At 42.6% G+C, this 23669-nt stretch overlaps 1 protein-coding gene across 1 annotated transcript; it reads left to right on the top strand.

Annotated features, from left to right (window-relative positions):
- Positions 1-2395: 2395 nt before the first annotated feature.
- LOC106566981 (solute carrier family 41 member 1) lies at positions 2396-23224 on the top strand. The gene is made up of 11 exons (XM_082960163.1): positions 2396-2959; positions 5061-5380; positions 9024-9131; positions 11956-12027; positions 12341-12485; positions 12697-12843; positions 17172-17316; positions 17569-17648; positions 21131-21266; positions 21548-21695; positions 21878-23224. The coding sequence occupies exons 2-11, from the start codon at positions 5087-5089 to the stop codon at positions 22049-22051; spliced, it is 1449 nt and encodes a 482-aa protein (XP_082816289.1). The 5' UTR covers positions 2396-2959; positions 5061-5086; the 3' UTR covers positions 22052-23224.
- The last annotated feature ends 445 nt before the right edge of the window (positions 23225-23669 follow it).

Here is a 23669-nt window from a genome sequence, read left to right as displayed (position 1 = left end):
GTTGTGGATTTAGAATGTCCAATTTGGTTGTTTTTCTATTTAAAAAGTGTGCCTTTGAGAGCGACAACCTGAAAATGTTGAATTTCTGACTTAGTTGACAGCCTCATTTATTAGTATAGCTTGGGTTGGCCTGACTGAGAAAGACCAACATGGCATTCATCATTTTAGTTCATTCAGAGTACTTGTCACTGTTTCTCATAGGGCAGCTTTACTTCGCCAGGCCCTGCCGTTTGGGATTTTGTTGTTGCTGCTATATTAGAGTATACCCACTTCTGAAGGGACCACTACAGCACTGGTTTCTTACCTTGTTCCATTTCTGATTGGGCTGGTTCAGTGTGTGACATTTCAAAGTGTCTTAAATGTGATGTCACTATATGCCTCTGTATAGTTGAGTTTCAACACTCCTTACACTAAGCATATAGGTACTGGCTACAGTGTTTGAAATCCCAAAGCTCAATAAAATATGAAAAGAGGGTTGGAAATCACTCTCCTTTAAAGGTCCAATGCAGCTGTTTTTATCTCAATATCAAATAATTTCTGGGTAATAATTAAGTACCTTACTATGATTGTTTTCAATTAAAATTGTCAGAAAGAAACAAAAATAGCTTCTAAGCAAAGATCAATTTCTCAAGCAAGAATTTTGCTAGGACTGTCTGAGAGTGGTCTGAGTTGGGAGGGGAAAACTGAAAACTAGCTGTTATTGGCAGAGAAGATTGGAAATCTCTTTCTTATTGGTCTAGTCGGTGTCATGGCTAAATTCCCAATCTGGCCCTCATAACATCATGGCCACCCAATCATCCCTAGCTTCCAATTGGCTCATTCATCCCCGCCCTCTTCCCTGTAACTATTCCCCAGGTTGTTGCTGTAAATAAGAACGTTTTCTCAGTCAACTTATTGGTAAAATAAGGGTCAAATAAATCAATAAAATAAAACGAATATAACTCCATCCCAACAAAACAGGGTGAAATTTCAGGTGGCCTTTTCAAACAGCTCTTACCCTAAAAGGGCATTATCAGCATTTACACATTTTAACAGTATTATTCCAACATCATAAGGCAAAAATGTATATAAAATACAAGAAAATCTCATTTTTGACTGCACTGGGTCTTTAAAAAAAAATTGTTGCCACTGACCATAGGAGCACTTGAGTAAATGACTTGGCACTGATGCTAGGTAAACTCAAAACGAATTCCTCTGGTGTGGGTGCAACCATTGCAATATTCATTTCTGTTCAGTCACGTTGCTTACATACGTACTTGTAGTTTACACACAAACAAATGTAGTGATTTGAGTGTTTGTTTGGTATCCGAGGGAAAGTGCTTGCTGGCTGCTGCTGTCGCCATCCTCTAAGGCAGATGAGGTCAGGCAGGCGGGTGGTATCCTAATTTGCCAACCGGGCTGAAATTTAAGACGACCCCCTCTTTAAGCCACCAGTTCTGGAGCCCCCACTCCATAGATCAGTTATTCTTGGTGTCCACTGAACTTGGTGACCATATTTTTCTGGAGCACTATCGCGGCCTCATATGCTCTTCTTTAAGAGCTTCTGCAACAACAGGTAAGAACCTTGAATATGACCGTGCTGTGTTTAGAATGACTGAATTCTAGGAGTGCTGTGTTTAGAATGACTGCATTCAGATCCACAGCATTGAAACAACAGGTCAGACAATGAGAAAATGTATAAACTTGCTAATGTAAAGAACAAATTACAAAGTACATTAATCTGAATGTAATAGATTCATTATAGTTCTGATGTTACAAGTTATTGTTATGCTTATTATTACATGAAATTGAAGACTATAATAGAATATAGTATGTTCCTCAATTAATGCATCAGTCATCAATGATATAGCCTATCTCGTTTTTAATGGCTACATATATAATGCCTTAGGCTACTGCTGTCGTCGTTGCTTCCAGAGCTACAATGTGGATGGAATTTAATTTCACTTTCGGTCACACCATCACACACCACTGTTCACTTTCTCTAATGGGCGGGGTTATGCATTACTCTACTCCTCTACTCCAATTCCGAGCCAATCAGACTCTTTTGCTGGTGTAACCATTGGTTACCAATGCACAAGTATTATGGGATGTGCACGTCAGCTTCCTGTACAATGGTATTCCCTTCAACTACACGTCAATATTTTCGCTAGGCTAAAGCTTCTTACTACTTCATAAATTTATTTGAACAAGCTTTCAGAGGTTTCTTCTTCACAATCGGGACTTGCTTTATCAAAGGGAAAATGAATGCAAAGAGTCAGCGGAATACCTGGACATAACGTCAGAGCAGTGGGGTAATCGGATTTGATTGCTACATAGCTGTCTGTTGAATCAGGGTGTAAGTAATCATTACTCCAAACAAAACCTTCTGTTTTGCAACGACAACAAGCGTTTCTATTGGACAGCTGTAGTAAACAAGGAGGTGCCTACCTAATTATGTCCAATAGAAACGCTAGTTTTCGTGGCAAAACGTAACGTTTTGCAACTGTTTAGGGTAATGATTACACCCCAGGTGGTGACGTCGTTGACAGTATAATGAATGGTTCAAGGCAGAAGTAGTAAGTCATTGTCATGCATAAACGTATGGTTGTCATCAGCCAACCGTTTTTGCTTATGCATGCTATCAAACATAAGTCACTTATCATTCGTTGGCAAGGTCTTGGCGTACTTTCTACTAAAGAGCCTCTACTACATTGTCAAAAACGCAAGGGGTCAGGTTTTATCCCACTAAGCTTTTAAGGATAGCAACGTGTTTTGGACGTCTTTTTTTTTATTTGTTCCTGCCTTCTTTTTTTTGGTGCAGTCCAGACTGGCTTTTATTTCAACGTCGTTGATGTTTGGTTCAGATTTTGTCCGGTCTGGACTAGACATCTTCACGGATCCACCAGCACCTGAATACCCGATAATTCCAACTAATGTCATGGGTCTATGTCAGATCTGATACGATTTTCACGAGTCTGGGGTATGTGTAATTTGAATTGTCTTGTCCGGTAGGGCCCATACAGATCCGAACACGATTGCTGCAGTGGAGAGAGGGAGATAAATTGTATAATTAATGCTGCTGCTCTTGTTTTTTACGAGAGTGGAGCGTGGCACGTGTAGATTGTTGTTGGCCAACAAAACGGCAGTAGGCTACATTCATAGAGCCTCTGTGTGTGTCAAAAGTTAGGAGCGTGGTTGGGGAGTAACGGATTACATGTAAGGGATTACAAAAACGGTAACTGTAGTCCGTTAGAGGCAAAACAAATATTGTAATCAGATTAGATACTAGATGATTACTTCGAGGTTTAGTTTTAAATTCAGAAAGGTTGTTTGCGAAAAAAAATATTTTATACTTCTGTTTTCTCAATGACATTCAAATCAGCATTGAAAAACGCAGCAAGTTTAAATTTATTCAACCTAAGCGAGTCTGACCATAAATCAGAGACCACCAAGTGAAAAATGCGCTCTTGCAACAGCTGCATAGTGTGGATCCCAGCCTATGGAATAAAAGTGAGGCTTTTTTTGCTCAATCTAATTCATGCTGATTTAAAAAAAATAAGAAAATCCATAAGCCTAATGGACACATGCTCAAACTCGCACACTTTTGATAGACTTAAAGGGGCAATCTGTAGTTGCTACATTCAGTTTTGGACTTATAATAGGCAGAGTTGCAAAGAAAAAGCCATATCTCAGATTGGCTGGTAAAAAGATTAAGATGGGCAAAATAACACAGACACTGGACAGAGGAACTCTGCCTAGAAGGCCAGCATCCCGGAGTCACCTCTTCACTGTTGACATTGAGACTGGTGTTTTGCAGGTACTATTTAATGAAGGACTTGTGAGACGTCAGTTTCTCAAACTAGACACTGTAATGTACTTGTCCTCTTGCTCAGTTGTGCACCAGGGCCTCCCACTCCTCTTTCTATTCTGGTTAGAGCCAGTTTGCCCTGTTCTGTGAAGGGAGTGGTACACAGCGTTGTACGAGATCTTCAGTTTCTTGGCAATTTCTCACATGGAATAGCCTTCATTTCTCAGAACAAGAATAGACTGACGAGTTTCAAAGAAAGTTATTTGTTTCTGGCCATTTTGAACCTGTAATCTAACCCACAAATGCTGATGCTCCAGATACTCAACTAATCTAAAGAAGGCCAGTTTTATTGCTTCTTTAATCAGAACAACAGTTTTCAGCTGTACTAACATAATTGGAAAATGGTTTTCTAATAATCAATTAGCCGTTTAAAATACTAAACTTGGATTAGCTAACACAACGTGCCATTGGAACACAGGAGTGATGGTTGCTGATAATGGGCCTCTGTACGCCTATATTCCATTAAAAAAAATCTACTGTGTCCAGCTACAATAGTCATTTACAACATTAACAATGTCTACACTATATTTCTGATCAATTTGATGTTATTTTACTGGACAGAAAATGTGCTTTTCTTTCAAAAACAAGGACATTTCTATGTGGCCCCAAACTTTTAAACGGTAGTGTAAGTGCATGTGGTAGATGGGAGCAATAATAAATATTCTGGTACATTCTTCAGTTGGCTCGTCTTTCCTATATTAAGAGGCTTGAAAAAATATTATTGTGATATAATGCTTACTAATTATGTGCAGTTGAAATTTGGCCATAAAAATCAATGACCGAAAATACTTATTTTCACCTGTAAATTACGTATTTTGAACATCCCGAAAATGTTTTTTCAACATCTGAAATAGACATCTTTTCAATGTTCTAAAATTGCATATTTTTCAAGTCCGGAAAATACGTATTTTTGATGTTCAGAGACTATATATTTTCGACATCCAGAAAAGTCTTTATTTTCACCTTTCTTTCACCCACTAAAATGCACATGACGTCAATGGCAGGAAAAGATGTCTAAAATAGGTATTTTCATCACGAGTTTGCTTACTGGGATGTTTCTGCAATGTTGCCGTCATGCTGGAGCGTGCCAATGTAAGACATATTACAATTTGCCCGATGTCACTGTATCTAGCAAGCAGGTTTGTTGTTGGTTTGGTGCATGATATGTAAGACTATTGATTACCTTTGTGTGGAACATGTTATCTCTCTTCAGTGTAAGACATCACATCCACCACCACCATGCCAGAAAGGGAGGTACACCAGAGGAAGGGGAAGTCCAAGAAGTCCAAGTCAAAGGGCAAGGGGAAAGGCCAAGGTGGCAGTGCCAGCCCCAAGGCAGGAACCTTAGATGGGCAAGATGAGCTGCCATTATTGCCCCCCATCCAGCCCGTCAAGAAGGCTGTGGAGGAGAAGGTGGCCGTGGCCAAGGTGGAAGAAGAGTCGTCCATTTTCATCGGGCTCCAGGTGCTGTTCCCTTACCTGCTGGCTGGGATGGGGATGGTGATGGCTGGGATGGTGCTGGACAGTGTCCAGGTGAGTGCTCCATGTTGTCTTGAACCCCGATATCCAGCCTTCTCATGTTCGAGTGAATGCATCACATGACTGTGAAGTATATACAGTAGACAGTCACTGACGTTTACTCTGTTGGATCATCTATCAAATAATAATGCCAACATCTTGGTGTATCTAATCTAATCAGTATTTGAGGACATAATCCATACTTCCAAAGGAATAAAAGTGTATTGACACTTCAATATTGATTCTTAAAACATAAATGACCTTCTATACATGCCACTCAAATTGGTTCAAATAAGTCATTTGTTTTGCTATAATGCTTTCATCAGTCCAAAGTAGATCCAGCTCGAAATGTGTTTAACCCTTCAAGACCTTGCTAAATATGCATTAGGTTTTTGACAGTTTTTGACAGTGTGTTTGGATGACAGGCAGCTGGTTACAGCTTTAGTTTCAAATCCTTTTTCTATTTCCTTGCTACCTTTGGGGAAATGCATTTTCAACTAATTTATTCAAAGGCTCAAGATGTCCACCCCAATTTGTGTCTAGTTAGACTGGCAAAGCCGTCTGATCTCGCGAGCTTACATATATGTAGCTAGCGAAACAGACTGTAAGCTTGCGAGATCAGGATGGTTTGTACGAGGCTACCGTCTAGTGCCCTAAAGCTCCAAAGTGCTCAAAAGCAAATGTCAGTCAGTGGCAGTGCAGTGAATCAGGAAGGAATCAACATGGGCTAGGTGTTTGTTTAGAAACACATGGGATTCAGGGACAAAACATATTGTTACTATGCAAGAAGTTGGCATGGTTTAGGTTATGCATTGTGTCCTTAAAGTTGGGCTGGGCAATATATCTTGTATTCAGGGTGGTTGCGAATGTGATGCGTATTTTATTAGATTGCAGCATTCCATGATTTCAACATGATTTGATTAGAAGAGTAAAGAGAAGCGTCAACAGGAGAGGGTTGGTATGCTGCTGAAGCATGGCTCATTGCACGTCTCTTTCGCTGAATCACTGCTGTGATGCTGCATGGCGCTGGCTTTGTCCTCTACTCTGCCCGTCGTCCCTGGCATTTGGCAGCCAGCTTACCCACCGGTGAGTAATCAGATGCTGGCTCTCTCTCCCTCTCTCTCCTTCTCTTTCCGTCCCTCCGCACCGTGCATGTGGTTTAGGGGTAACACAGTGGTGAGATCAGCTCTACGTATACTGCTGACGGCAGAGTGGTAGGATGCCCTGACATAAAGAGACAGTCACAGCATGCACAGGGATAGACAGAGGCAGCCTGAGCAGAGGGGCAGATACCAAGTGGTCACATGAAATGGAGTGACACTACACACAGAGAGGAGCAAAGCCAGCCCACCAGTTGGAGTAAAGAGCAGGTCCCTGACATATGTTTCTGACAGGACTTAAAACCTGTTAGTACAACCGAAGAGGAGAGACTGTGAGCTAGAATAGAGGGAAGTCGGAGGGGGGATAAACTGTGCGTTTAAGAGGGAGCATGGAGTGAGTGAGTCACGACACTAGAGAGAGAGAGAGAGAGGGAGGAATAGAGAGAGTGCGTCTCAGTCTGTAAGCCGGTCATCCTCCTGAATGACTGTGGCGCAGACAGACAGCCCTCCCCCTGCAGAGGCCTCCCTTGATGGTGAATGAGTCTCCAGGAACCTACTGCGTTGCCGTTTTCTCAGAGGGCACAGAGAACACTTCTCCTGTCAGTGAGCCAGCAAAGGGCCATCGAAAAAATCTAACAAATGGAACAGCAGCATCTAATGGGGCAGAAGGATCAACTGCACCTGCTGCCTCTTTCTTTTTTCTTTCAAGGACCGGGGATTGAGTGAAAGCCTCTTGGTATAGGTTAATTGTTTGTTTGTAAGGTAGTAAGATGGAGCCTGCAAGCTGTTGGTGTATCATATGATGGAGAGAGTGATCACTCTAGTGATGTCTGGACCCCTCACCAGGACTGCCGCATCAAAGGACTAGACTGTTGGGGTTTTTCTGAGTTTGTTCCATTCGCTCGCATTTCTTCTGGGGTAAAGGAGTATTCTAAGGTCAAGGACATGGCGAGGACCGAACAAGAACAACGTCTAACTTTAAGAGGACTTTAATCAAGTTCACCCACTTTTCAGGGTCCATTGTTACTACTTCATAGTCACCAGCTTTGTTGTCATGACCTTTCATGAATCACAGAAAGCAACATTGCAGTGAAGTCAAGCTCCCACCTGTGAGGTAAGCGGCAGAGACACTAGCTTGTGGTGCTTACTGGCGAAAGAACAAAGTACTTGTCTGTGGATCTCAGGCTGTGTCACTGTCCACCCCCGGCCCTTTATCCCTACCAGTCAAGAGTTTGAGTAATGGGGTAAGTGTGTACAATCATGGTGGTGACTCGGCTGGAACTGGAGCTGTGCTACCAGGGGAAGAAGTTGCGTGGCTTCACCTGTAAGCTGACCCGCTCTGCCCATGGCTTCCTGCCTGAGAGCTCCTGGCAGATCGCAGCCCAGGTGCTGCTGCCATACCTGGTGGCTGGACTGGGAATGGTCTCCGCTGGCATCATCATGGATATTGTTCAAGTATGGATCTATGTGATGGGCAGCCTATCTCCTACTTCTCTCTCTCTCTCTCTCTCTCTCTCTCTCTGTGTGTGTGTGTAACCTAATTATAGTCCTATTTTTATGTAGTTTGATAGGAATCAAAATGGTCAGGTCATTAAAAGGCCAGCAGGGACGGGACCACTTACAGCACTGTCTTTTAGAACATCTGAGAGAATTGTTTTGAGAATGGTTTCCCTCCTGTTGTAACCCCTCTGGGAAATAGCAATGCATTTTATTCACAGGGTCACTGGAAAGATGGTCAATGACTTAAAACAGAGGAGTCATCATGCCTATGATTTGCTTATCAGTTTTTCATGATAATCCAAATTGTGTTTCTGTTTATATCCTCTCTCTATTTTGGATATCCATTTTGAACTCTTTCTCCACCTTCCATTGCCATACAAATCAGATTTGAGGTGGGAAAGGTTGGTCTAGGGAGGCTTTCATTGAATAGAGCGAGTGAGTGGGCGGTTGGCTGAAAGAGGGAGGACTGATGAATCAGACTGGGAGTGAGAGAGAGAGGTTTGCATCCCCAAATGGCACCCTATTCCCTATGTAGTGCACTATATAAGGGATAGGGTGCCATTTTGGTCACAGACAGAGTCAGAGCTATGAGCTGGAGCTAGGGTTCTGGACCGCCGACCAGTGGTGGCAAAAGGAACTGGGACACTTCCCAAGATAGGGCCCTCGACATACGAGAAGAACTTGAGAGCGGCGTTTAAAAATAACCTACCCCACCCCCATCCTGGCAAACGCTGACTTATCTGTTTATTTATACATGCCTCTATTTTTAGATCTTCAGTAGGGGGTTTGTAGACACGTTGTCAAGAGGAACTCTTAGACACTCAATTAAGCTATTTTAATTTTCTGTCTGACAAAATAGTTGCCAATATATCACTGAGATTAAACTCAAGTAGGATTTGAGACTAATATTTCATTTTGAAGATCAGTTTACAAATAAAAGAAGGGCTGCTGGTGTTGGATGATTGTTTTAGCGTTGGGATGATGGTTGTATTTAAGGACAATATAAGTGTTGGGGTCCGGCTGAAAGGACACAGTTGATGATGATGTCTGTGTTTCAGCACTGGGAGGTGTTTAAGGTCATCACAGAGATTTTCATCCTGGTTCCAGCTCTGGTGGGACTGAAGGGCAACCTGGAGATGACCCTGGCTGCTCGCCTCTCCACCGCAGTGAGTCCACATTTATTTATTTTATTTTTTAATTTCACCTTTTATTTAACCAGGTAGGAAAGTTGAGAACAAGTTCTCATTTACAACTGCGACCTGGTCAAGAATAAAGCAAAGCAGTTTGACACATACAACAACACAGTTACATATGGAATAAACAAAACATACAGTTGAAGAAAATCTATATACAGTGTGTGAAAATGAGGTAAGAAAAGGGAGGTAAGGCAATAAATAGGCCATGGATGCAAAGTAATTACAATATACCAATTAGACACTAGTGATTGATGTGCAGAAGATGAATGTGCAAGTAGAAATACAGGGGTGCAAAGGAGCAAGATAAATAAATAAATAAATACAGTATGGGGATGAGGTAGTTGGATGGGCTATTTACAGATGGGCTATGCACAGGTGCAGTGATCTGTGAGCTGCTCAGACAGCTGGTGCTTAAAGCTAGTGATGGAGGTAAGAGTCTCCAGCAGTGATTTTTGCAAAAAATCCCAGTCATTGGCAGAAGTGCACTGGAAGGAAAGGCGGCCAAAGGAGGAATTGGCTTTGGGGGTGACTAGAGAGATATACCTGCTGGAGCGCGTGCTACGGGTGGGTGCTGCTATGGTGACCAGTGAGCTAAGGCGGGGCCTTACCTATCAGAGACTTGTAGATGACCTGAAGCCAGTGGGTTTGGCGACGAGTATGAAGCGAGAGCCAGCCAACGAGAGCGTACAGGTCGCACTGGTGGGTAGTATATGGGGCTTTGGTGACAAAATTGATGGCACTGTGATAGACTGCATCCAATTTGTTGAGTAAAGTGTTGGGGGCTATTTTGTAAATGACATCGTCGAGGATCGGTAGGATGGTCAGTTTTACGAGGGTATGTTTGGCAGCATGAGTGACAGATGCTTTGTTGCGAAATAGGAAGCCGATTCTAGATTTAATTTTGGATTGGAGATGCTTAATGTGAATCTGGAAGGAGAGTTTAGTCTAACCAGACACCTAGGTATTTGTAGTTGTCCACATATTATAAGTCAGAACTGTCCAGAGTAGTGATAGGTGTGGGCAGCGATCGGTTGAAGAGCATGCATTTGGTTTTACTTGCATTTAAGAGCAGTTGGAGGCCACGGAAGGAGAGTTGTAATGGCATTGAAGCTTGTCTGGAGGTTAGTTAAGTGTCCAAAGAAGGGCCAGCAGTATACAGAATGGCGTCGTCTGTGTAGAGGTGGATCAGAGAATCACCAGCAGCAAGAGCGACATCATTGATGTATACAGAGAAGAGAGTCGGCCCGAGGATTGAACCCTGTGGCACCCCCATAGACTGCCAGAGGTACGGACAACAGGCCCTCCGATTTGACACACTGAACTCTGTCAGAGAAGTAGTTGGTGAACCAGGCGAGGCAGTCATTTGAGAAACCAAGGCTGTTTAGTCTGCCGATGAGGATGTGGTGATTGACAGAGTCGAAAGCCTTGGCCAGGTCGATGAATACGGCTGCACAGTAATGTCTCTTATCGATGGCAGTTATGATATCGTTTAGGACCTTGATCGTGGCTGAGGTGCACTCATGACCAACTCTGAAACCAGATTGCATAGCGGAGAAGGTACGGTGGGATTCGAAATGTTCGGTAATCTGTTTAACTTGGCTTTCGAAGACCTTAGAAAGGCAGGGTAGGATAGATATAGGTCTGTAGCAGTTTGGGTCTAGAGTGTCTCCCCCTTTGAGGAGGGGGATGACCGTGGCAGCTTTCCAATCTTTGGGAATCTCAGACGATACGAAAGAGAGGTTGAACAGGCTAGTAATAGGGGTTGCAACAATTTTTGCAGATCATTTTAGAAAGAGAGGGTCCAGATTGTCTAGCCCGGCTGATTTGTAGGGGTCCAGATTTAGCAGCTCTTTCAGAACATCAGCTATCTGGATTTTGGTGAATGAGAAATGGTGGGGGCTTGGGCGGGTTGCTGTGGAGGGTGCCGGGCAGTTGACCGGGGTAGGGATGGCCAGGTGGAAAGCATGGCCAGACGTAGAGAAATGCTTATTGAAATTCTCAATTATAGTGGATTTATCGGTAGTGACAGTGTTTCCTATCCTCAGTGCAGTGGGCAGCTGGAAGGAGGTGCTCTTATTCTCCATGGACTTTACAGTGTCCCAGAACTTTTGAGTTTGTACTTCAGGATGCACATTTCTGTTTGAAAAAGCTAGCCTTTGCTTTCCTAACTGCCTGTGTATATTGGTTCCTAACTTCCCTGAAAAGTTGCATATCACAGGGGCTATTCGATGCTAATGCAGAACGCCACAGGATGTTTTTGTGCTGGTCAAGGGCAAACGGGTCTGGAGTGAACCAAGGGCTATGTCTATTCCTGGTTAAAAATGTTTTGAATGGAGCATGCTTATTTAAGATGGTGAGGAAGGCACTTTTGTAAAGAATAACCAGGCATCCTCTACTGACGGGATGAGGTCAACATCTTCAGCAACATCTTCAGCATCCTAATATAAATATAACAATATATACCATTTAGAATATGCTTTAATCCTAATAGTCATACTTGCATACATTTTACGTACGGAATCGAACCCACTATCCTGGCATTCGAAGCACCATGCTCTACCAGCTACTGAGCTACATAGGACCGCATCCTATTGTATATAGTACGTAGTATTAGCCAAAGTAGGATGGCAAAGTGGCCTGGTCTCTTTATGCTCTCTTGCTAACTCCTAGGGGCTAGTGTCAAAGTGTAAATAAACACACATTTCCCCACACATAATCGCATGCAAAACTCTTGTGGAAAAGCCAAAGTTTGATGTTGGTGTATGTTGTACTGATGATGAGCTCTCTTGTTTAGGCTAACACTGGACAGATGGATGATCCCAAGCATCAGTGGACGATGGTGTGCAGCAACCTGGCTCTCATTCAGGTAATCTCCAATTGATTTATTGGGAGACAGGCAGACCGGAAGATGGACATAAGTCTTCCACGGCACTACTTGGCCTTTTTATATTCAAATCTGAAAGACAGGCACTGTAACTGTAGCCCGAGGCTAACTTCACCTCGAGAACAGGATCACCATAAAAACAGCTGTGTTGGACTCGTCCAAGGTTAGGAAGAGGTCAAGATAGCCCTTGGTCACACATTATCCAAGGCATAATAATGAAGGTAGCCTAAGCCCATAAGGTACATTAGATGTGATGGATGGACCCAGGGGATGTGAAGTTCGATTCTCTCCACAGGTTCAGGCCACGGTGGTGGGCTTTCTGGCTGCCGTGGCAGCCATATCACTGGGGGCCATGTCTAGAGGTGGGGTGGAGCTGGATCAAGCTGCTGTGCTCTGTGCCAGCAGCATCATCACTGCATTCGTGGCAGCACTGTCTCTAGGTGAGTTCACCCTCAGGGTGTCTTTATTGGATTGAGATTCCAAATGTCTTGATCGTAGTATCTGTTAACAGTTGTGCTCACAGTCACCACTTCTCTCTCACTTCTCCATCCCTCGCTCTACCTCCCTCGCCCTCTTTCCTTCCTTCCTTTCTTCCTTTCTTTCTTTCTTCCTTTCTTCCTTTCTTCCTTCCTCCCTTCCCTCCCTCCATAGGTCTGGTAATGATTGGGGTGATCATTGGCGCCAGGAAAGTGGGCATCAACCCAGACAATGTGGCCACACCCATCGCTGCCAGTCTGGGAGATCTAATCACACTGTCCCTGCTGGCTGGAGTCAGTACTATACTCTACCAGTACCGAGGTATGGCTTTATAATAATGGAGGAAGGGTTTAATTAAACTTTTAATTAGAAATCAGTAATTAGGGCCTCCCGAGTTGTGCAGCGGTCTAAGGTACTGCATCGCAGTGTTGTGGCGTCACTACAGCCTGGGGTTCGATCCCAGGTACAATTTGCCCAGTGTCGTCCGGGTTAGGGGAGGGTTTGGCCAGGGGGGCTTTACTTGGCTCGTCACACTCTAGTGACTACTTGTGGTGGGCCGGGTGCCTGCAGGCTGACTTAGGTCGTCAGTTGAACGGTGTTTCCGCCGACACTTTGGTGCAGCTGGCTTCAGGGTTAAGCGAGTGGGTGTTTAAAAAGCTCGGTTTGGCGGGTCATGTTTCGGAGGACGCATGACTCGACCGACCTTCACCTCTCCCGAGCCCGTTGGGTAGTTGCAGCGATGAAAGAAGATTGTAATCACGAAATGTGGGTAAAAATTATAATAATAATACATTTTTAAAAATATAGCAGTAATAAAACAATTAATAGAGTCAGTAGAGTGCATGTTTCTGGGTAAATAACTATTTAAGCAAATTAAGACCTTCTCCACATTGTGGTAGTATTATTCAGAACCAGCAGAGGTCAGAAGTTACACTGAACAAACATATAAATGTCACATGTTAAGTGTTGGTTCCATGTTTCATAAGCTAAAATAAAAGATCCCAGACATTTTTCATACGCTCAAAAATATTATTTCTCTGAAATGTTATGCATATTTGTTTATATCCCTGTTAGTGAGCGTTTCTCCTTTTGCCTAGATAATCCATCCACCTGACAGGTGTGGCATATCAAGAAGCTGATTAAACAGCATGATCATTACACAGGTGCACCTTGTGCTGGGGACAATAAAAGGACAGTTTTGTCACACAACACAATGCCACAGATGTTTCAAGTTTTGAGGGAGCGTGCAATTGGCATGCTGACTGCGGGAATGTCCACCAGAGCAGTTTGTAGTTGTATTTATTATGGATCTATTTATTATGGATCTGCCAAGGCAGCAGCTAATCTTCCTGGGTTCCAGCAAAAATGAAGGCAGTAATATACATTATTACAATTTTTAAACATTAAAATTCATTTTTACAATAGATTTCACAATACATTAAGTGTGTGCAGTCCAGCCACAACTCTAATAGAACACACAATCCAGGTGTACGTGTGTGTATATTGTGCATGTTGTGTGTTTTTGTATGTGTGTTTGTACCTGTGTGTGACTCTTCATAGTCCTCGCTGTTCCATAAGGTGTATTTTTATCTGTTTTTTAAATCAGATTTTACTGCTTGCTTGAGTTACTTGATGTAGAATAGAGTTCCATGGCTCTATGTAGTACTGTGCGCCTGTTCTGGACTTGGGGACTGTGAAGAGACCTCTGGTGGCATGTCTTGTGGGGTATGCATGGGTGTCCGAGCTGGTTGCTAGCAGTTTAAACAGACAAAAACAAGTAGTTTCTCCTCTACTTTGAGCCATGAGAGATTGACATGCATATTATTAATGTTAGCTCTACGTGTACATTAAAGGGCCAGCCGTGCTGCAGTGTTTTGGGCCAGTTGTAATTTTCCCAAGTCCCTCTTTGTGGCACCTGACAACAAGCCTGGGCAGTAGTACAGGTGCGTCAAAACTAGGGCCTGTAGGACTTGCCTTGTTGGTATTGTTGTTTAGAAGGCAGAGCAGCACTTTATTATGGACAGACCTCTCCTATTTTTATCTACTGTTGCATCAATATTTTTTGACCATAACAGTTTACAATCCAGCATTACTCAAAGCAGTTTAGTCTCCTCAATTTGCTCAATTTCCACATTATTCATTACAATATTTAGTTGAGGTTTGTGGTTTAGTGAATGATTTGTCCCAAATACAATGCTAGGACTAACTGATTTCTTGCCGCAAATTCTGAAACTGACTTTTACTCTTTGAAGTTTTGCAGTGATTTCACTCACTGTAGTAGCTGACGTGTATAGTGTTGAGTCATCCGCATACATAGACACACAGGCTTTACTCAGACCCATTGGCAGGGCATTAGTAAATATTGAAAAAAGTAAGGGGCCTGGACAGCTTCCCTGTGGAATGCCTGATTTTTACCGCAATTATGTTGGAGAGGCTACCATTAAAGAACACCCTCAGTGTTCTGTTAGACAGGTAACTCTTCATCCACAATATAGCAGGGGGTGTAAAGCCAAAACACATGTTTTTCCAGCAGCAGACTATGATCAATAACGTCAAAAGCCGCACTGAAGTCTAACAAAACAGCTCCCACAATATTTTTATCATCAATTTCTCTCAGCCAGTCATCAGTAATTTGTCAAGTGCTGTGCTTGTTGAATGTCCTTCCCTACAAGAGTGCTGAAAGTTTATAGTTTGTTTGTTTACAGTGAAATAGCATTGTATCTAGTCAAACAAAATGTTTTCCAAAAGTTTACTAAAGGTTGGTAACAGGCTGATTGGTTGGCTATTTGAGCCAGTAAAGGGTGCTTTACTATTCTTGGGTAGCGGAATTACTTTTGTTTCCTCCAGGCCTGAGGGCGCACACTTTTTTTGTAAACTTAGATTGAAGAGATGGCAAATAGGAGTGGAAATATCATCCGCTATCATCCTCAGTAATTTTCCATCCAAGTTGTCAGACCCAGGTGGCTTGTCATTGTTGGTTGACAACAATATTTTTTTCACCTCTTCCACACTTACTTTACGGAATTCAAAATTACAATGCTTGTCTTTCATAATTTGGTCAGTATACTTGGATGCGTAGGTTCGGCGTTTGTTGCTGGCATGTCATGCCTAAGTCTGCTAATCTTGCCAATTAAAAAATGATTGAAGTTGTTGGCAGTATCAGAGGGTTTTGTGATGAATGAGCCATCTGATTCAGTGAATGATGGAGCTGAGTTTGCCTTTTTGCCCAACATTTTATTTAAGATGCTCCAAAGCTTTTTACTATAATACTTTATATAATTTATCTTTGTTTCCTAGATAGTTTCTGCTTCTTTTTTGTTTCTGTTTAGTGACATGATTTCTCAATAGGCAGTAGATTTGCCAATCAGTTATGCAGCCAGACTTATTGCCATTCTTTTGCATCATCCCTCTCAACCATAACATTTTTCAATTCCTCATTTAATCCATGGGGATTTAACAGTTTTTACAGTCATTTTCTTAATGGGTGCATGCTTATTAGTAACTGGAGTAAGCAATTTCATAAATGTGTCATGTGCTGTGTCTGAATGCACCCCATAACACACCACAGACCAGCAAATATTCTTTACATCATCAACTTAGGAATCACAACAAAACCTAATTGTAGGACCTCTTATACACAATATTAGGTCCAGAATTTGGAACATTGGTTTTCCTAGATATGGCTACCATATTGTGATGACTCTATCCAATGGATTTGGCTACTGCTTTACAGGAGAGTTCTGTAGCATTAGTAAATATGTGATCAATACATGTGGATTTCATTCCTGTGCTGTTTGTAAATACCCTGTTAGCTTGATTGATAACCTGAACCAGGTTGCAGGTACTGGTTACAGTTTGAAGCTTTTTCTTGAGTGGGCAGCTTGTATGTCTTGTATTCAAGATCCTAAATGGCCTGGCTCCCCCTCCACTCAGTATTTTTGTTAAACAGAAAACCCTAACATATGGCAGCAGATCCACAAGGTCTGCCATGAGAGGTGACTGTATAGTTCCCTTAAGGAAAAGCACCTTTAGTAAATCCGCTTTCTCTGTGAGAGCTTCCCATGTCTGGAATACACTGCCATCAGACACCAGATATCACACTTTCACAAAATGCACGAAGACATGGCTAAAGGTCAATCAGATTTGTGAACATAATCCCTAGCTGTGTTTTGCCACTTTCCATGTTGTCTGTAGCTTGTGAGGTGTGGAAACACTTTGTTGCTTTTATGGATTTTGTCTTGTTGCTTTTTGTTCTATGTTGCTCTGTCTGTATGCTACGTCTTGCTTGTCCTATGTTGCTCTGCGTGTGCTCACTGCTCAATGATATTAAGTATTGTAATTGTTTTTTAATAACCTGCCCAGGGACTGCGGTTGAAAATTAGCCGGCTGGCTAAAACCGGCACTTTTACTGAAATGTTGATTTAATGTGCACTGTCCCTATAAAAATAAACTCAAACTGTACAGTTAGCTACTTTTCCAAAGCCCAATTTAAACATGTAGAAGTAAAATGGCTTTAATGTTTAAATATCAAACAATTTCTAACAATTTTGGAGGTGCTCTTATGTCAGATGAATTGTGTTCTATTTGTGTGGGAGAGTGGTACCGGTGCATTGTGGACACTATTCTAACGTGTTTTCTCTGTTGTGTAGACGTTTGGTACCTGTCTCCCCTGTTGTGTGTGTTCTTCCTGGCTCTGATACCTCTGTGGGTGGTGGTGGCCCGGAAGAGCCCTCAAATCAAGGAGGTCCTCGTCTCTGGCTGGCAGCCTGTCATCGTAGCCATGTCTATCAGCAGGTAAGACACACATGACACCTTATCATACTTATCATAACCTTATCGTATGACTCAGTTGATAGAGCTTACAACGCCAAGATAGTGGGTTCGATTCCCGGGGCCACCCATACGTAAAATGTATGCACGCATGACTGTATGTCGCTTTGGATAAAAGTGTCTGATAAATGGCATTTATTATTTTTATTATATATTATTAAAAACATGTATCTGATCAGTAGATGTTTGACTGATGTTTTTCATTATGACTTTCAGTTTTGGGGGACTCATATTGGACAAGACTGTTAGCGACCCTAACTTTGAGGGGATGGCCGTCTTTACACCCGTCATAAATGGTGAGTGGACTCATCTTGGTTAAATGAAACTAGAAAGTGGTCTCTGAACACATTATACAAGGATGGAAAGGGGAGAGTTGAGTTATTAACTACCATGGGACATTCATGTGCCTTGCTCAGTCAGTTAGCTGTCTATAAATGACACATGCTGAGAGATCCTTTCAAATGAGACTGTTTAAGAGCACACGGCCAGATGTTCTTACCCACAAATGGCAGTGTCCCAGGCTGATATTGGCTGCCTGACGCTGAGCATTGGATAGCCTTTGGGCCTGTTAAATATCGCTCACAGTGGTTAGAATTTCCCTCTCCTGATATTATGACTATTACCCAGCACTTTGTGTTTTACCAATATCCCCTCAAGTCTCGTCAAGTCTGAGATACACATCTGTATTGGTGTTTGATTAGGATATGACAAAAACAGTATTTTAGTAGATGTTACCATAGATTCACGTCACACACCACACACACGCCTATACGCACACAAACACACATCTACTGTTTGTTTGCTGTTGCATTTGTGCTGTTAACAGTAGCCCCTGTCCACACAGGATTGCCAGGCTGTCATTGTAAATAATAATTTGTTCTTAATTGACTTACCTGGTTAAATAAAGGTAATATTTTTACATCAAAATAAGTAAGACAACTTTATCAATAGCAATTTGTTTCTCCATTTGGTGGCAACAGTGGCAAGACCTCAAGCAGGTTGAGGGCTGCACCTTTGGATCCAGACAGACAACTTTGGGATGAAAAGGGTTTTTGTCCCGCAGATTATTTGCAAACGGTCATCTTTCTGCTTCGTATGCATGTGCCTACGTATTGTAGGCATATTAAAAGCACGTATGTGTTCTTTCAAGCCCCTTCACACTTCACCCGTGCGTTCTGATGGTTTCACAGCCACTATCCCACTTATGACACCAGTGTAGCAAACTTAGGGGGCAGGAAGCTAACCCTGGTCTCTGGCATGAAAGGCAAACATCCTACGCATCACACCAATAGGGTTAACCCTCTTGGTGGAAATTGTAATGTGGATCATATAGCAAAGATTGTTACAATATGTGTGGTCTCAATCAAATGGAGTAGACTGCTTATGCATGGGCGGAGAATAGTGTGGCAGTTACACTGCATGACCAAAGTATGTGGACACCTGCTCGTCGAACATCTCAAAATCATGGGCATTAATATGGAGTTGGTCCCCCCTTTGCTGCTATAACAGCCTCTACTCTTCTGGGAAGGCTTTCCACTAGATGTTTGAACATTGCTGCGGGGACTTGCTTCCATTCAGCCGCAAGAGCATTAGTGAGGTCGGGGCACTGATGTTGGGCGATTAGGCCTGGCTCGCAATCGGCATTCCAATTCATCCCAAAGGTTGAGGTAAGGCCTCTGTGCAGGCCAGTCAAGTTCTTCCACACTGATCTCGACAAACCATTTCTGTATGGACTTGTGCACAAGGGCATTGTCTGAGACAAGGAAGGGCCTTTCCCAAACTGTTGCCACAAAGTTGGAAACACAGAATCATCTAGAATGTCATTGTATGCTGTATGTTAAGATTTCCCTTCACTGGAACTAAGGGGCCTAGCCCGAACCATGGAAAAACAGCCCCAGACCATTATTCCTCCTCCACCATACTTTACAGTTGGCACTATGCATTTGGGCAGGTAGTGTTCTCCTGGCATCTGTGAAACCAAGATTTGTCTATCCAGGAAACGCATTTCCACTGCTCTAGAGTCTAATGGCAGCGAGCTTTGCACCACTCCAGCCAACGCTTGGCATTGCGCATGGTGATCTTAGGCATTTGTGCGGCTGCTCTGCCATGGAAACTCATTTCATGAAGCTCCCGACAAACAGTTATTGTGCTGATGTTGCTTCCAGAGGCAGTTTGGAACTCTGTAGTGAGTGTTGCAACCGAGGACAGACGATTTTTACGAGCTTGAGCACTCAGCGGTCCTGTTCTGTGAGCTTGTGTGGCCTACCACTTATTGCTCCCAGACATTTCCGCTTCAAAATAACAGCACTTAGAGTTGACCGGAGCAGCTCTAGCAGAGCAGGAATTTGACAACTGACTTGTTGGAAAGGTGGCATCCTTTTTAAGTCACTGAGATCTTCAGTAAGGCCATTTCTACTGCCAATGCTCGATTTTTATTTTTTATTTGTAATTTTTTTTTTTTTTAATTGTTATACACCTGTCAACAACTGATGTGGCTGAAATAGCCAAATCCACTCATTTGATGGGGTGTCCACATACTTTTGGTGATGTAGTTTATCTTTCAAGGAAATTAACTTAAATATGATTAGGCTATATAGTTTAGTGTCGGTAAATAAATATTGATAATGGAAAGCAGTGGAGGGCCCTCAACCAACAAGAGTTGAGGCCTGCAAATCGTCCCGCTCTTAAAAGTTAGGCTGTATCCTAAATGCAAAACGTAGCTTGTGAGAAAGTGCAAGCGTCCAATTTCATTATTCTTGCAGCTTCAAGTGCAGTAGCGATACCTCTCCTAGTTGGGTGTGCGATATCAGGTGTGCTTGTGGTCTCAATTAAATAGAGTACGAGGCTATATCCTATGCAGAAGCACAGGCAGATATCTTTCCAAGGAAATTAACTTCCCAAATAACGTAGTTTGAAGAGAGCAGAGTTGGAGAGAGAGCGGACACTTGCACTTTCTCTTGAGCTACGTTTAGCATAGGCCCAATAGCCTACCTTTCAGGAGAGGGACGAGTTTCAGACGGACACAGTCAATATTTATTTCTAGGCAATGTAGTAAACTATAGCCTAATCATAATAGTTTACTACATTGCCTAGAAATAAAAATGTATCACCTATATTTGTGTCCGTCTGAAATTTGTCCAACTTCTGAAAGGTAGGCTATTAGGCCTATGCTAAACGTAGCTCAAGAGAAAGTGCAAGTGTCCGCTCTCTCTCCAACTCTGCTCTCTTCAAACTACGTCTAGTCTAGCATATTGGCTGATATAGCCCAGTAATACCGATATCCTGATATAATGGGCTACGTGAAAATCTCTGGTCATTTAACCTCACCTATTTCTTAGGTTATTTTAGAGCATTTTGATATTACCTTTTTAGTATAGGGCGCACACTTGCTGAAACCATGGCTGTCAAGCGAGCTGCCTGAAATAACATTGCAGGACTGCGGTTGGGTTCAAGACCAGGGAGCAGATGAGAGTCAGACAGAAAGCCAGCGGTAGTGGGCAGGTGCGGTATGAAAAGCTGCAGGATAAAGGGTGCAGGATGAAGAAATCAGTCCCGTGCAGACCTCTGCAAGCAGGGATCTGTCAATGTGGAATTGATGAATCAAATAAATGAAATAAATCAAAAATTCCTAAGAGTATATCCTCATGAAGTCAAAAGCATGTGGTGGGCAACATGTGTTTTACATATAGAGAGTCATATTTCAATGGAAAAGCACGTGATTATGTAATCGGAGGCTTGTGTGGTTGATATTCTTTCCATGCTCGGTGCTTCCCCTCAGGTGTCGGAGGAAACTTGGTGGCCATCCAGGCCAGTCGGATCTCAACCTACCTTCACTTCTGGAGCATGCCTGGAGTCTTGCCCTATAAGATGAGGCAGCACTGGCCCAGCCCCTTTACTACCTTCTTCACCTCAGGAAAGGCTCCTCCACTCTGTCTTTCTATAGAGGGTCATGGATTGCATGTAGATATGTCTGTGACAAAAAAAAAGGAAAATATGTGCCAGTTACTTCCTCTGTTTGTGATTTAGCAAATATGAACTTTACTATTTGGAACCCCTCTCTTGCCATTCCTGTTATATTTATCCTCTCTTTGTCATAGTATTTGTACAGATTTACATTTCAAACAGTGCTTCCACAGTAACTCACTAGAGAAGAAAGCTACCTACAGTATTCATTATTTGCCTTTGTCTCTCCAGGTGTGAACTCCAAGTCAGCGAGGGTGTTGTTCCTACTGGTGGTTCCGGGCCACATGGTGTTCCTCTATACCATCTCTCTGCTCCAAGGCGGCCACACTGCCCTCACTGTCACCTTCATCGTCTGCTACCTGTGTGCCGCCCTTCTCCAGGTACACCCTATCCCCTCGCCTGCTACCCCTCAGTCGCTGGTACACTCATGGAGTTTGGTAAAGTCTCATACAGACTTATAAGGACTTTTCATTATATAGTTATTGAAGTATAAGGACTAATGGACTTCTCATTCAGGTCTGCTATGTGATGGATTGTCTGTCTGTATGGGATGTTCCTCCAGGTGGGCATCCTCCTATATGTGGCTGACCTGATAGTCCGTCTGATGTGGAGGAGGAGTCTGGACCCAGACAACTTTTCCATCCCCTACCTGACAGCAATGGGAGACCTGCTGGGGACCGGCTTCCTGGCTTTGGTCTTCCGCTCCGTCTCACTCATGGAGGGGCTGGGACTCTGAAAGGGAGGGAGGTCATCGGTCTGCTATAGGCCTCTCTGTGCTGTGCCTTCCCAGACCAGGGGTCTGTATCATCTCCCTGCCTCTCCTCTGCCTTCACCACTGGAGGGAGTTACTCTGCTGGGCGTGGGGATGGCAGTGTGACTGACTGACTGCACGCACACTCACTCACTCGGCTTACAGTTCATCAGGAGGTGTGGGTCATTTAAAACCTCAGAAAGAATGGGTTGATGGGACAAACTGCAAACTCATCCAGGTCCTATTTCACACACCCCACATGTCACCTGTGAATGTGAGAATGGAAAAATCAACACACTAAATTGAACTTTTTCTGAAATTAGGGAACGGTTATTGATCAATAATGGGTGCATTGTATGTTGGTGTATGAAAATGAATTTTAACTTGTTTACAGTATTTCTGGATGTAGAGTGGGGCTTGGCAATATCCCTTTCATTATAGACATAACTCAAAAAACCTTACTTGACTGGTAACTACAGGAACATTCTGTTGTAGACCAAAGTAGAATCATCTTCATACGTCACCACCAATGCTTAACTTGAAACTACTGCACCCATTGAAATTGAAACTAGGGTGTGGGAGAGAACTGGACCTGTGAATGTATCAAGGATCGAACATATTTGAAGGATATCAGTATTATTTTGTGTTTTTTTTCTTTTCTTCTATAAGCAGTGTTAAGTTAAATATCTGCAAATGAAACTTTTAAGGGAGGCACATCTTAAACCAGAATTAAGTTACCATTGGCATGTCATCAGTAATGTGAGATGGGGTAAGGGCAAAACATTGAAACTGTTCTCAAATCTGGTCAAGGTGTAGGCGTCTTATCACATATGACAGGACGGGAAACAGTATCATAGCAAAGTGCCTGATAAAGTTTGACTAATGTTTTTCACATCTTAATATTCAGCAGCAATCTTAAATACAAAGACAAAACCTTAAAAGTACACCAGTATCTGTCAAGTCCATGTATCATGAATGTTACATATCGGGTGTGTTTTGTATAATCACATAATGTCTATTTAAAGAGAAGGTAGCTTTATTTAAAACATTGCAATGTCCCTATTCACATGCCTTCTGTACTTTACAACTGTAGTGCCCTCACTGCCAGCTCATGGTCAAGGGGCTTGAATAAGTAAAAATTAAACAAAAAAACTCAAATGTATTCTTTATTTTGCTTATCATCCTACTGTCATCAACATTTCATGAATTTGAATCACTTTAAAATGGACATAAATCCATAATTTCAAAGTTCACTACATTGAATCACACATTTTAAAGCCCATTTCATAGAGAATGTTACAATCTGGACTATACTGTATCTAGTAACTTACTTTGAAGAGATGGTCATTGGGTCAAAATCGGCATTTGGCAATTGATAGGCAAAATTCAGTGTACTTGTCTTTAACTGCCATTTCCCAAAAGTCAGACTTTTCACTGTCCAACTCATTTTTCTCAGCTTCAGAAGCATCTAAATTCACCAAAGTGTGTGTGGTTATCCTAAGATATATTCTCTGTAATTACTCAGAGGGAATTGTTGATTTGTCAGCTTGCCGTGCGGAAGCAGCGATAACAGTCTATGACTTGGGTGATTGGAGTCATTTTT

This window comes from Salmo salar, chromosome 13 (assembly GCF_965601325.2).
Source record: "Salmo salar chromosome 13, fSalSal1, whole genome shotgun sequence".
NCBI classification, from domain to species: Eukaryota; Metazoa; Chordata; class Actinopteri; order Salmoniformes; family Salmonidae; genus Salmo; species Salmo salar.
Note: the sequence above shows the minus strand (reverse complement) of the source record. Positions and strands in the feature narration are given on the sequence as shown.

Excerpts from the sequence above, each read along its gene's own strand:
- LOC106566981 (XM_082960163.1), top strand. The coding sequence starts at position 5,087 with ATGCCAGAAAGGGAGGTACACCAGAGGAAGGGGAAGTCCAAGAAGTCC. Across the intron at positions 9,132-11,955 it reads CTGCTCGCCTCTCCACCGCA|GCTAACACTGGACAGATGGA; the intron begins GTGAGTCCACAT and ends TCTCTTGTTTAG. Across the intron at positions 21,267-21,547 it reads ACTACCTTCTTCACCTCAGG|TGTGAACTCCAAGTCAGCGA; the intron begins AAAGGCTCCTCC and ends TGTCTCTCCAGG.